Source organism: Bos taurus, chromosome 1, assembly GCF_002263795.3.
Source record: "Bos taurus isolate L1 Dominette 01449 registration number 42190680 breed Hereford chromosome 1, ARS-UCD2.0, whole genome shotgun sequence".
NCBI lineage: Eukaryota > Metazoa > Chordata > Mammalia > Artiodactyla > Bovidae > Bos > Bos taurus.
In genome coordinates, this window is record NC_037328.1 from 130,722,790 (window position 1) to 130,737,400 (window position 14,611).

At 48.3% G+C, this 14,611-nt stretch overlaps 1 protein-coding gene across 9 annotated transcripts in view; it reads right to left on the minus strand.

The window, feature by feature from the left end:
- Window positions 1-14,611, minus strand: part of MRAS (muscle RAS oncogene homolog) — a 66,574-nt gene that overhangs the window by 15,689 nt on the left and 36,274 nt on the right. Inside the window, exon 1 of one of the 9 annotated variants that reach the window (XM_015473274.3) lies at window positions 5,322-5,702. Coding sequence (XP_015328760.1) covers window positions 5,322-5,412 — 91 coding nt within the window. The 5' untranslated portion in view covers window positions 5,413-5,702. 9 annotated transcript variants of the gene reach the window in all.

Consider the following 14,611-nt stretch of genomic DNA (forward strand, 5'->3'; position numbering starts at 1 on the left):
TAAAGTAAATGAGACCAGTTCAATGAAAGGCAAAAATAAACTATACACAGAGTTCCCTGGTGGCTTAGTAGTTAGAATTCCGGATTTTCACTGCCATGGCCTAGGTTCAAGCCCTGGTTGGGGAACTGAGAGCCTGTAAGCCACACAGTATGGCAAAAAAAAAAAAAACCAGAAACAAAAAACTATACACAAATAAGAAAGTTTAAAACGTAGACATGAAATAAGATGGCAGAAATAAATCTACAATGAATGACAGCAAATGGGTTAAATTCACCTATTAAAAGCAGATACTCAGTACAAAATCCACTTGTCTGCTACTATAAAAGACATGTGTAAAACAAAATGACACAGAAGAAATTAAAAATGAAAGGATAAAAAAGGATATGCCAAATGGCATTAAAACATGTATAATGTCATATGTGAAATGAATCGCCAGTCCAGGTTTGATGCATGATACAGGATGCTCAGGGCTGGTGCACTGGGATGACCCAGAGGGATGGTATGGGGAGGGAGGTGGGAGGGGGGTTCAGCATGTGTACACCTGTGGTGGATTCATGTTGATGTATGGCAAAACCAATGCAATATTGTAAAGTAATTAGCCTCCAATTAAAATAAATAAATTTATATTAAAAAAAAAAGGATATGCCAGTCACAGGCACCCACAAAACAGAATTCAAGACTAAGGCATTAAATAGAACAAACCAGAGTATTTATAATGGGAAAAAGTACAGCATCAAAAAGTGTCAAAGTCATGAGTCATAAATATATAAGAATATTGCCTAAATTATATGTATATGTATAAAAAACTGATTTTTTAAAACCGTAGGAACAGACAGATCCCACAATCATTGTGGGAGAATTGAACAGTCTTTCCTTAGAGATAGAACAAGTCACTCCCCAAATAATGATCTATCATTAAATAACACAATTCAAAAATGTAAACCGAGAGACTGAAAGAACAAACTTTACATCCAAACCATAAATAAATATTTTCAAACACATGTGAAACAGTCATAAAAATTGGCTATATATTAGGTCATAAATAAAAATGTCAACAAATTCCAGAAGGCAGAAGTCATATGGAACATCTTTTGCACTATAAGATCAGAAATGAACAGTAACATGATTCTAAAAGAAACTATCCACTTGAAAAATCTAAGAAGCTATAGTGCTCTATGGTGTGGTGGTGGTTTAGTCACTCAGCGGTGTTCGACTCTTGCAACCCCATGGACTGTAGCCCTCCAGACTCCCCTGTCCATGGGATTTTCCAGGCAAGAATACTGCAGGGGTTGCCATTTCCTTCTCCAAGGGATCTTCACAACCCAAGGATGAACCCTGAGTCTCCCCCATTGCAGGCAGATTCTTTACCAACTGAGCCAACAGGGAAGCCCATAGTGCTCTGTAACTCTTCAGTAAAAGAGAAAAGTGAAGCAGAGATTACAGACAATTTAGAATTGTATCATAAACAATTATAAACCCCTATACTTTGAGACCAGAGTGGTACTCAGAGGAAAATTACAGCTTTACATGTACTTTTAAAAACAAGAAAGACTGAAAAGTAACTAAGCATTTAAACCAAAAGGCTAAAAAGAAAAAATAAAATAAAACCAAAGAAAGAAGAAATTGTCAATAAAAGTAGAAATTAAGAAAATGGGAAGAAGGAAAAAGTAGCTGATATCTAAAAATCAAAAGCTGATTCTTTGAAAACTAATTTAAAAAAAACCTTTAGGAATTCTTATCAGAGGAAAAAGAAGATATTTGGAATGAGAAAAGGCCCCTGTCTATGGATATAGATAAATATTTAATTATGAGAGAAAACTATCTACAGTTTTATAGCAATAACATTTTCAACTCTTTATTTAACTTAAAATATAAATGAACAAAACTGGCTCAGAAAATATGTAAAACCCAAATAGGCCAATACTTATCAGTGAAATTGAAGAGACAAAACTATTCTGTGAGGAGCACAAAGCTAGTTTTATAATCAACGTGGCTCAGTGGTAAAGAAGCTGTCTGCCAGTGCAAGAGATGTGGGTTTGGTTCCTGGTTCAGGAAGATCCCTTGGCGAAGGAAATGGCAACCCACTCCAGTATTCTTGCCTGGAAAATCCCACGGACAGATGAGTCTGGCTGGCAACAGTCCATGTGGTCACAAAGAGTCAGACACAACAACCAAACAACAACAAGAACAATACAGAACTTTCTAGCTCATTATAACAACTTAGCATAATCCTAATAACAACCTGGACAGAAATAGCACATGGGCATGTAGTGACTGCCAGGCCCGGACCACCTTTGGGGGACAGAAGTAGCCTGCATTGTGACCCTATCTATGAGGTACAGCCATTCACTTGCCAATTACTTTCTGAGCACTTATTTGGTGCTAAACCACTGTGCTGCTTGGTACTTTGGGTGGTTAAAGAATAAGATGCATCTCCTTTTCCGGGTACTTAAGAGGCCAGTTGGGCTGATACTTAAAAAATAATACAGGACAGAACAACGGACTGGTTCCAAATTGGGAAAGGAGTACGTCAAGGCTGCATATTGTCACCCTGCTTATTTAACTTATATACAGAGTACATCATGTGAAATGCCAGACTGGATGAAGCACAAGCTGGAATCAAGATTGCTGGGAGAAATATCAATAATCTCAGATATGTAGATGACACCACCCTTATGGCAGAAAGTGAAGAGGAACTAAAGAACCTCTTGATAAAAGTGAAAAAGGAGAGTGAAAAAACTGGCTTAAAACTCAACATTCAAAAAACAAAGATCATGGCATCAGGTCCCATCACTTCATGGGAAATTGATGGGAAACAATGGAAACACTGAGAGACTGTATTTTCACTGCAGATGGTGAGTGCAGCCATGAAATTAAAGACACCTGCTCCTTGGGAGATAAGCTATGACCAGCCTAGACAGCATATTAAAAAGCAGAGACATTACTTTGCCAACAAACGCCTGTTAAGTTAAAGTTAAAGCTATGGTTTTTCCAGTAGTCATGTATGGATGTGAGAGAGTTGGGTCATAAAGAAAGCTGAGCACTGAAAAATTGATGCTTTTGAACTGCGGTATTGGAGAAGACTCTTGAGAGTAACTTGGAGTGCAAGGAGAGCCAACCAGTCCATCCTAAAGGAAATCAGTCCTGAATATTCATTGGAAAGACTGATGTTGAAGCTCCAGTACTTTAGCCAGCTGATGCGAAGAACTGAATTGGAAAAGACCCTGATGCTGGGAAAGATTGAAGGCAGGAGGAGAAGAGGACAACAGAAGATGAGATAGTTGGATGACATCACCAAGTTGATGGACATGAGTTTGAACAAGCTCCCAGAGTTGGTGATGGACAGGGAAGCCTGGCATGCTGCTGTCCATGGAGTCACAGAGTCGGACACGACTGAACTGAACTGGACAGAAAATGATACATGTTATTGGAGACCTAGAGGAGGGGTGGGTCCCTTCAACTTAGAGGGATAATGGAAGGTTTTAGTGAGGAGAGGGCATTTATTGGAAGAACAGAAACGGACATAAAAAGACAGAGCCTGGGGAAAGTCCTCCTAGGCAGGGGAACAGCAGAAGCAAGGGCCCAGGGGCTGGAAGGGAAAGAGCAGTAACGAGGCTGGCACGCTGGGGAAAAGGCCTGTGCTGGAAGAGGTGGGAGAAAGAGGAGACGGGGAGGTCAACGGATGGGCCCTCGGATTCTAAACTAAGATGTCAGAACTTGGTGGTACTGGGGAGCTATTGAAGATTCTGAGGGAAGAGATATAGTCAGAGGAGAGTGAGTGAAGGAAGCGCTGGTGAAGAGGTGGAGGAGGGGCCTGGACAGAGGCAACCAGGGTGGAAGAGATAGAGGGTGTGTGCTTCAGATAGAGGGAAAGGAACGAACGGGGCGCCCCAAGGACACGGAACACAGGGATGGGAGCCCATGGAGACTGCAGACTGACTTGGGCCCTAGGAGGGGAGGGCAGGTACAACCAGGGAGGATGTGGGGGCTGAGCTGAGCCTTGTCTGGTTTGGGGTCCACCCCTCACCCACCTTTCCCCACCACACACATCCTGCAAATGCCTGGTCACAGGCCCCTTGTAAGGGGCCCTGCCTCCAAGAAGAAAATGGGCAGCTGTGCTTTAAAAAAAAAATCATGATTTTGCCTGTATCCCTCATGCTTGATGTCATGAAGGTAGGAGGACTCCTGAGACAGAAAGTATTAGTCACTGTGAGAGGGGTCCTGCCAATGTGTGCGTGTGAGAGACAGACAAAGGCAGAGACAGACAGAGGCAGCCAGCCTGGAGAAGGAGCGAAGAGAGAAAGAGATTCTGGCAATAGAGCGGGTCAGGGCTGTGCACTCCATCTGCCCTGCTCCAGGCTTCCCACCCGGGGGTGGATGACCCTGCAGTGTTGCTGAAGAAGATTTAAGTGGATACCCTGGAGTTGTTCTTGGGTCTGGTGGATTCTAGAAGCCAAGCCCACATGCTGGCAGGGATGGGGTCCCAGCATGCAGGCAGCACCAGCCTGGGTCCCTGCTAAGCCCTCCCTTCCTAACCCCTCCCTGCTCCCTCCTTATCCCTCCCCCTTCTCCTCCAGGGCTCCTAGAGGGAGACAAACACTTGGAGAGGGGTCTGGGGCTCTGACACTGGCCCACAGCCAGGGTACAGTCCAAGCTCTTTGGCTAAAAGTAGTCCTGTCCAGTGTATTCCGACTGATGTCAAGCACTGAGCTGAGACTTTATACAACTCATCTGTCCTCGCAGTCCTCTTCATGGCCCTGGAAAGGAGGTATTACTGTCCCCCTAGTACAGATAAGAAAATTGAGGCCCAGGAAGTTAAAGGATCTGTTCAAGGCCACATGCTGGGGAGAAGGTCACCCTGGCTCCCCAAGACCCAACTGCCTCAGCTCGTTCAGGCTGTCTGCTTCAACCAGAGGGTGTGGATCTGACCAGCTGTGCCTCAGATCCAGGCCCTTGCCTAGCCATGACCTCCGCCAGAATGCCCACACAGGGCTCCCCCAGAAGGGCTGCAGCCCCTCTCCTTTCCTGAGGGCCCTGGCCTCTGATCTCCTTCTTTGAACCCTTCCTGTTGCACGTGGCTCTGGTTCCTCCAAGCCTCTGCTCAGTTCCCCACTAGGTACAGCCCCAGAGGGTGCAAGTCTGGCTTTCATTTCCCTGGGTCCCCCAAAAGCTTCAGCACCCAATGAAGGCTCAAAAAATATTTGCAGAATGACTGGACAGATCACACGCACGCTACAGGAAATGCAGTTATTGTGTTCAAACAACCCACGCCAGCTGCAAGGGAAACCACTAAAACAGACTTTTAAAGCCCTATAACTCACCCTTCAGAGTGAAGTCAGTGTTCCGGAATATGAAACAATACAGATGATAATTTCTAGAGATACCATGCCTCCAAGGACCGACGTCTCTCATCCCAAGGTCCACCTTGGGAGGCAGGAGGGACTGTGTCCAATTTCACAGGGCAGTCAGGCAGGGAAGCCTGGGCTCTGCCTGGGAAAAGACTCCCATTAAAAAATGCCAGTTCGTTGAGGATCAATAGTGATGAGGGTTCCCCTTTGGGGTAGGCTGGGTGCCTGGCAAAGGGCTTGATGCATCAACCAGCCACCATGTCCAGGAAAAGGGCTGCTCTTTCCTTCTCCGAAGCACTGGCCCAGCATGTTGAGCCAGGCAGCTCTAAGCGGGAGGGAGCTAAAATCCTGTGGCAGGCGCCGGCTGGCTCCTTGGCAATGGGGGAAGATTCCCTCTGGCAGTGGCCCCAGCCTTGACTGGCTGACATCAGGGGAGACTGCTGGCCACTGGCCCCAGGGAACAGTTGTCTTCATGACCACACTACTGCAGCTGGGGGATGGAGGGATGGGGGTAGGTCTTGGGAGACGCTTTCATGAGGCCCATGAGACCCCTGACTTGGTGGGCATGTTGCATGTGAGGGGTCCATGACTTTGTGGGATTCTAAGAGGAGCCTGGACCTCCCCCCAATCCCGCCTCAATGTCACTCTCAGGGAGGGAAGAGAAGATAGAGGGCAGGGAGCAGCAGGGGACTCACCAGTGTAACCAGGGACCCAGGAGTATCCCAGAGACAGACAGGGCCCAGGAAGGGAGAGAAACAAGGAGGCGAAGCACTGTCCTGGGATCCCGTTTCCATCTCACAACCACAGGGATGTGGGGGGTTTACAGGGGAAGAAACTGAAGCAGGCAGGGTTGGGACTTGCCCAGGTTCCTGCTGTAATGAGCAGCAGAGGCAAGATCTGAACACAAGTGTGTCTGGGCCTGGCCTGGCTCTGCTCCTGGCTCTGCCTGTCTCCATGGCCTGTGAGGACGGGCAGGCCCCATAGGAGGGGTGAGGACAGAACCCCTGAGGTTTGTGGGGATGGAAGACAAAAGCCTGAGGGCTATGCCTCCTCCCCCACCCCCACCTGGTTACCCCAACCTCTACCTGTTCCACACCTGCCCCTGGGCAGCCCCGCAGAGCCAGGAGGAGAGAGCCCGGGTACACTGGCCTAGTTCCCCCAAAAGCAGTTCCCAGGGCATCCTTAGAGCACCCAAGAAATCTACAAGAGCCCTACCAGTCCGTCCATTCTCCAGCTGCTGTTTTCCACTATGTCCTCAATCCTCCAGCTTCCACTGCAGCTGAAGGTCTAGAACAGATCAGCAGGAACTAGAGTCCACAAGCTTCCAAACCAACCCGCCTCAGGGACAGAGCAAGACTCACCTACTGTGGGTGAGGAAGGTAAAGGGGTGCAGCCACTTCAGAAAACAGTGTGGCAGCTTCTCACAATGGTATATGCAGAGTGCATCATGTGAAATGCTGGGGTGGATGGAGAACAAGCTGGAATCAAGATTCCAGGGAGAAATATCAACAACCTCAGATACGCAGATGACACCACCCTTATGGCAGAAAGTGAAGGGGAACTAAAGAGCCTCTTGATGAAAGTGAAAGAGGATAGTGAAAAAGCTGGCTGAAAACTCAACATTCAAAAAACAAAGATCATGGGATCCAGTCCCATCACTTCATGGCAAGTAGATGGGGAAACAGTGAGACACTTTATTTTCTTGGGCTCCAAAATCACTTTATATGGTGATTACAGCCATTAAATTAAAAGACACTTTACTCACTAGAAAGAAAGCTATGACCAACCTAGACAGCATATTAACAAGCAGAGACATTACTTTGCTTACAAAGGTCCATATAATCAAAGCTATGGTTTTTCCAGTAGTCATGTACAGATGTGAAAGTTGGACCATAAAGGAGGCTAAATGCCAAAGAATTGATGCTTTTGAACCGTGGTGTTGGAGAGAGTCCCTTGGACAGCAAGGAGATCAAACCAGTCAATCCTAAAGGAAATCAACCCTAAATATTCATTGGAAAGACTAATGCTGAAGCTGAAGCTCCAGTACATTGGTCACCTGATACAAAGAGCCCACTCATTGGAAAAGATCTTGATGTTGGGAAAGATTAACAGCAGGAGGAGAAGGTTGGATGGCATCACTGACCCAATGCACCTGAGATTAAGCAAGCTCTGGGAGATGGTGATGGACAGGGAAGTCTGGCCTGCTGCAGTCCATGGGGTTGCAAAGAGTCAGACACAACTCAGCGACTGAACAACAACAACACAATGTTAAACACAGAGTTACCACTCGACCCAGCAATTCCACTCCTAAGGTGCATCTGAGAGAACTGAAATCATGTGTCCACACAAAAACTTGCACATGACTGTCCACAGAAGCATTCTCCATCACAGCCCCAAAATGGAAACAACCCAAGCGTCCACTGACTGATGAATGGATAAACAAAATGTCATCCCTCCATATACAGCTGACCCTTGAACAGCACAGTTGTGAACTAAGCAGGTCCATCTATATTGGGATTTTTTCCAATAAATATACAAAATTATATGTACAGAACATTGTGTGCAAGACTTTATTGAAGTGGATAGTCTGTCCTTACATTAGGCATACGGTGAGTGATATTTAAAATCAATAATGTGTTGGGCTTCCCTGCTGGATCAGTGGTTAAGAATCTCCCTTGCAATGCAAGGGATACTGGTTCAATCCCTGGTCTGGGAAGATCCTATATACCATGGAGCACACACACACAACACTATTGAGTCTGTGCTCTAGAGCTCAAGAGCCGCAACTACTGAGCCCATACACTGCAGTTACTGAAGCCTGAGTGCTATACAGCCTATGCTCTACAGCAAAGAGAAGCCTGCATATCGCCAGGAAGAGTAGCCCCTGCTTGCCACAACTAGAGAAAGCCTGCATGCAGCAACGAAGACCCACCACAGCCAAAAAAAAACAAATAAATAAATCTTAAAAGAAATAAAGATGCTCAACATCACTCATTACCAGAGAAATCCAAATCAAACCACAATGAAGTACCATCTCACGCTGGTCAGAATGGTTGCCATCAAAGTCTACAAAAAATAAATGCTGGAGAGGATGTGGGAAAAAGGGAACCCTCTTACATTGTTGGGCTTCCCTGATAGCTCAGTTGGTAAAGAATCTGCCTGCAATGCAGAAGACCCTGGTTTGATTCCTGGGTCAGGAAGATCCCCTGGAGATGGGATAGGCTACCCACTCCAGTATTCTTGGGCTTCCCTTGTGGCTCAGCTGGTAAAGAATCCATCTGCAATGCGTGAGACCTGGGTTTGATCCCTGGGTTGGGAAGAGCCCCTGGAGAACGGAAAGGCCATCCACTCCAGTATTCTGGCCTGGAGAATTACATGGACTACAGTCCATGGCGTTGAAAAGAGTTGAACACGACCGAGCGACTTTCACTTACACTGTTGGTGGGAATGCAAACTAGTACAGCCACTATGGAGAACAGTGTGGATATTCCTTTAAAAACTGGAAATAGAACTGCCATATGACCCAGCAATCCCACTGCTGGGCATACACACCAAGGAAACCAGAACTGAGACATAGGTACCCCAATGTTCACTGCAGCACTGTTTATAATAGCCAGGACCAGGGGACTAGAAAAATGGGGAAGGATAGGAAGGGTTAAGGAGAGCAAAGAGAGAGGGAAGGGGAGAGAAGTCAATAAAGTCTCTTGTTCCTTACCCGGTCGGGGCACTCTGGCCAGTTGTCCACGTCAGGAGGAGACCAGGGACAAAAGGGTCCCAGTTGCGGCCGCTGGGTCTGGTCCATTGGCAGGCAAGCTGGCCCCTGAGTACCCTGAATGGTCAGGATGTCAGTCTCAGCAAAGAAGAGTCCCCGCCAGAGTCGCCATTTGTTGCAGGAAGGCGGACCCCTTCCAGGGCCCGAAACTGGGCTCTTGTCTGACACTCGGAAATGAATTGTCCGAGGAGACACATGTGCTGACAAAGCAAGAGATTCACACAGAAAAAGGAATGAAATTCTGAGAGCATGCTACAACATGGATGAAACTTGAAGTGCTAAGGGACAGGAGCCAGACACAAAGGTCACATATTGTATGATTCCATTTACGTGAAATGTCCAGAATAGGCAAATCCATAAACGCAGAAAGGAGACGAGAGGTTTGGGAACTGGGAGGTGGGGAGGATGGCTAATGGGGGTGAGGTTTTTGGAGGGTGATGAAAATGTGGATGAGATAGTGATCCCAGTGATGGGTGATTTTTTAATCCACCAGAAATTTTGACTGCACACTTTTGTGTATATACTATCAGCCACTCAACTGTGCACTTTAAAAGGGGGGGTGGGGTGGATTTTACATGAGAATTACATCTCAGTCAAAAAACAATTGTATGGGGGGAAAAACCCATTTCCCTTCTCTGCAGCGCTTTCTCCACCTGCCTCTCTCTGCGGTGGATGACTCAGCCCACTCCTGCCCAAGACCATCCCCTCTCCTCCAGCCACGTGCTGGATCCTATCTCCCGTCCCCTATGCAAGGACACGAGCACTATTTTGACCCCTCCCCCTCCTGCATCATCCATTTCTCTGTTGGTCCATTTCTATCAGTATGTAAACATGGCACGGTTTCTTTTCCCTTAATAAAACAAAAATAAAACCAAAAAATTAAAAGTGAAAAACAACCCTCCCCTTAACCTCACACCTTTGAATGATCATCCATTTCTCTAGTCCCTTTACAGCCACATTCCTTGACTGGCCTGTCCTCACTGCCTGCCCTTCCTCTCCTCCACCGTCTCTTGAACTCGCTGTAATCAGGCCACTCTATCAAAGATGATGCTGTCAAGTCACCACCAGATCACTAAATCCAGCAGACACTTTGCAGCCTTCATCCCACGGGGTCACTCGCCAGCATCTGACACACTTGATGGTTCCGTCCTTTTCGAAGAGCCTCTGCACTTGGCCTTGGTGAGTCACTCTGTCCTGCTGCTTCTCTGATTCTAATCACTCTCTGAACATTGGTGGGTGCCTGCACTCGGTCCTGGGACCCCGTCTCTAACCATGTTCACCTTTTCTCGGAGGTCTCCTGTCTCATGACTTCACAAGGAAGTTCCCAAGTTTCCATCTCCAGCCTGCACACCTCCCCTTACTCCAGACGTAGACCTCTGCCACTGGCTTGACTTCTATTTGTATGTGTGAAAGGCATCTCAGATTTAACACACCCAAAACTAGACTCTTGATTTTTCCATCAAACTTACTTTCCCAGTCTTTCTAATCTCCTTTAAATTTTATTTTATTCAAGTATAGTTGATTTATTGGTCTTCCTACTTTTGACAAACATCACTCTATTCTACCAACTGTCCAGTATGAAAGCTCTTCTCGTTCTCCTCCCACCCATCCCACATACTCCATCAACAAATTCTGTTATTTCCTCCATAAAATACATCCAGACTCTAACTCCTTCTCACCACCTCCTTTACTGATATCCTATTCTACCATCAAGAGCTTCTTAACTGGGCTCCCTAGTTCGGTCCTGGTTCCCCTCTGGTCTATTGTCCACCCCACGGCCAGATGAACATTCTAAACATCAGTCAGACCATGCCTGTCCTCTGCTCAAAACCTCCCACGGTTTATACCCCTTCTAGATTCTGGAAGTCACTGCCCCCAGCTATCTCCCTGACCTCTCCTCTTAGCCTCTCGCTCACCTCCTCTGCACCCTGGCCTCCTATCTATTCCCCAAACACATCCCTGCCTCAGGGCCTTTGCCCCTGATTCTCTATCCCAGATCCTTTCCTCCCAGCTTTTTCCTTCAGGTCTTTGTTCCAATATCACCTCTTCAGGAAGGCCTTCCCTGCTCTGTGTGGATAAGGCAGCAACTTCTTCCGCCCTGTCTGTTTCTTCTACCTTGCCTCACTCTCCATCACAGCATCCATACCATTTGGCACATTACACATTTGTTTACACTCCATTTCCCCCATTCTACCAGAAACTTCATGAGACCAGGGACTTGACCTCGCCAACTGCTGCCAAAGAGAGCCCCAAAGAGAGCCAGGTACACAGCAGGTACCCAGAATTGTTCATAGAATGAATTAGTGAACACTCCCACCTACATACATCTCAGGGGCTGATCCACACATCACTGGAGGGGAGTGGTGGCAGGTTCAAGTCAGGGGCACAAGCCTCACCCCGGACCTCCCCAGATGCAGGCAGCCAGGTCAGCAACCCCTCATCTGCATGTGTGATGGGACCTATTCTTTTTCCTTCTTTCACCTGGTTGGATGGTGCATTTTATTGCTTGCTTCTTTTTGTTTAAATTGGAGTATAATTGCTTTACAATGTTGTGTCAGTTTCTGCTATACAGCGAAGTAGATCAGCTACTTCCCTCCCTCCCTCTTGAGCCTCCCTCCCACCCCACCCCTCTAGGTCAACACAGAGCATAGAGCTGAGCATACGCTTCCCTGGTGGCTCAGACAGTAAAGAATCTGCCTGCAATGCAGGAGACTCAAGTTCGATCCATAAATCGGGAAGATCCCCTGGAGAAGGAATGGCAACCCACTCCAGTATTCTTGCCTGGAGAATCCCCATGGACAGAGGAGCCTGGTGAGCTACAGTCCATGTGGTCACAAAGAGTCAGACACAACTGAGTAATTAACACTGTCACATTTCTTTTTTCCCAGGGTACATACGTGTCAATGCTACTCTCTGTTTGTCCCACCCTCCTCTTCCCCAACAAGACCTATTCTTGAAAACATCAGGCCACCCTTTTCAAATGTCACATTAGAACAATTTTAACAATGAAAGCATCACGAGACTTACTCTGTGCTGTGCTTCACAAGATGTCACCTTCCCTCACTCACTCAACAAACAATAACAAAGCACCTGATAGGCGCCGCTGGGCTTCCCTGGTAGCTCAGCTGGTAAAGAATCTGCCTGCAATGTAGGAGACTCCGGTTTAATTCCTGGGTCGGGAAGTTCCCCTGGAGAAGGGATAGGCTACCCACTCCAGTATTCTTGGGCTTCCCTGGTGGCTCAGATGATAAAAATTCCATCTGAAATGCTGGAGACCTGCATCCGATCCCTGGGTTGGGAAGATCCCCTGGAGGAGGGCATGGCAACCCACTCCAATATTCTTGTCTGGAGAATCATATGGACAGAGGAGCTTGGCGGGCTACAGTCCGTTCATAGGGTCTCAAAGAGTCGGACACGCCTGGGTGACTAAGCACAGCACAGCACAAAAGGTGCTGCTGGCAGCAGGCACACAATGGTGGGCAAAGTCTCTCTCCTCCAGGAGTTACGGCCTGTAATGTTTCATTTACTCTTGGCAACAACTATGAGGCTCTATAGTTCGGACAGAGGCTCCACCAACAAGGGCATATGGTCTTGGTCCAGAGGGTGTTTGTGCCCAAGGGAAAGAGAAGACCCCAGTCACTGGACCTGGGCCCTGGTGATAACAGGCTGACAGTGGCTGCACTGGGGCCCAGAGCCAGGAGCATCAGCCAACACAAGGGCGGACAGGAGAAATCTCAAAGTGGGCTGGAGTGCTCAACCCAGGCTAGTCATGTGACTTTTAACAGTGATCAACAAGAAGTTCTGAAATCAGGGCAAAAGCCAAAATTAACTGCAGGAGACTAGGGCCTGACTGTGAGTAAAAGGAAACCACCCCCTGGGGTTTGGGTTGCTGACAAGCAGGGAATGACCCCCACACTGCACTCAGACCTTCTTCACTCAGGCCTGCTGAGCAGACTCTAGGTCACTGGCCAATGGCCGGTCCCTCAGCTCCCAGGCTGGCCAGTAGGGCTAAGGTGAGCACAGAGCAAGATATACTTGGCTTTGGGGTCAGAGGGAATGGGGCACTGATTAGCTGTGTGACCTTGGACTATTTCTTTCACTCTCTGAGTCTTAGTTCCCGCCCCTGCCGAGGCCTGACCAATCAGAGGGTTGCTGGACAGGCGTGGGAGCAGGAGGTCTGGGTTCCTAGGAGGAGTGCTCGGTGGCAGCAGCAGCAGGTTTCCAGTGGTACCGAAGGATTTTACCACCTACCCACTGGTACAGTAGTACTGGTGTATACTGGCTAAAGAGCACTTGTGCTCACTGGTAAAGTGGAGACACTAATCTCAGTGTAACAGAATTGCTACAAGGATGAAACAAAGCAATCCCCGTGAAGCGCTCAGCACAGGGTCTGGCTAGGAAGCGCCAGTGCTACTCTCCCTGTGGGGAAAATGGTGAAATGTGGGGTGGCCAAAAAGTTCACTCGGGTTTTTCCATACGATACTAAGGAAAAACCCAAACGAACTTTTTGGCCAACTCAATACTTTAGTGCCCTTGGAAAACTGCCGCCCCAGGGGCCACCCTGTGTTCCCAAGAGCCCTCCCCTTGGGAACCCAGACTTCCTGCCCTCCTCTCTGTCCAGCAGTAGCTGCTAACAGTGTGGAGGGCAGAAGGAGTGACAGTGGCCTGGCCTCAGTGGAAGGAAGGACTTTCTACCAGCAAGCACTGTCCCCAGCACCTTGGAGACCAGTGAGCTCCACGTTACTGGGAGCATTCAAGCAGTAGTGGCTGATGGAGGCAAGATAAAGGGTCAGGCAGAGGTCTGCAGGGCTGAATTGCATAATCTCAGGCCTGTGGCCTTGCTCCCTCAGAAAGGAGAAGAAAGAGGGGAATTCCTCCCCCATTACTGCCCACAGGGAAAGGCGGGGGATGGGGTGGGAGTGGAGGAAGGACAGCCAGCTCTGCCTGAGCCCCCTCTTAGTGGGGGCCATGGAGAAGAGCCTGCTCTGCAGTTGACCTAAGGACTGCTGAGCACAGAGCCCACCATGCAAAGCCCCCGGCTCAGAACAAACTCTCAGTAAGTGTTCTTGTCCTCTCGCTGCCCTACCCACGCCCTCCTCCCCGACCTCCCCAGAAAGAATGTGGATTCGAGTGTTCGGGGAAAGGCCAGATCCAGGCCCCTCCGTGAAGACAACAGCACTTGTGTCTGTGGTCTGGGCAGAAGCCAGGGTGGAAACGTCCCAGCTTCTGAGGGTGCAGGAGGGGAGCCGACGCTCTCGCTCTTGGCAGAGACTGAGCCCTTGTTGAGGACAGAGTGGCTGCAAAGCGGGGGCCCGAGAGCCCCCAGGTGGGAAGGGGTGTCCAGAGACCACTGTCCTCTGTCGAGGGGAGACAGATGCCAGCCTCCAGAGGCTGGCAGGGCCAAGGGTGGGGCTGGCGGCCCTGTGGGTGGGCAGAGGATTTGCTCAACATCCTCCCCTGCAGGCCTGAGGCTTGGGCCAGAGGAGGAGGC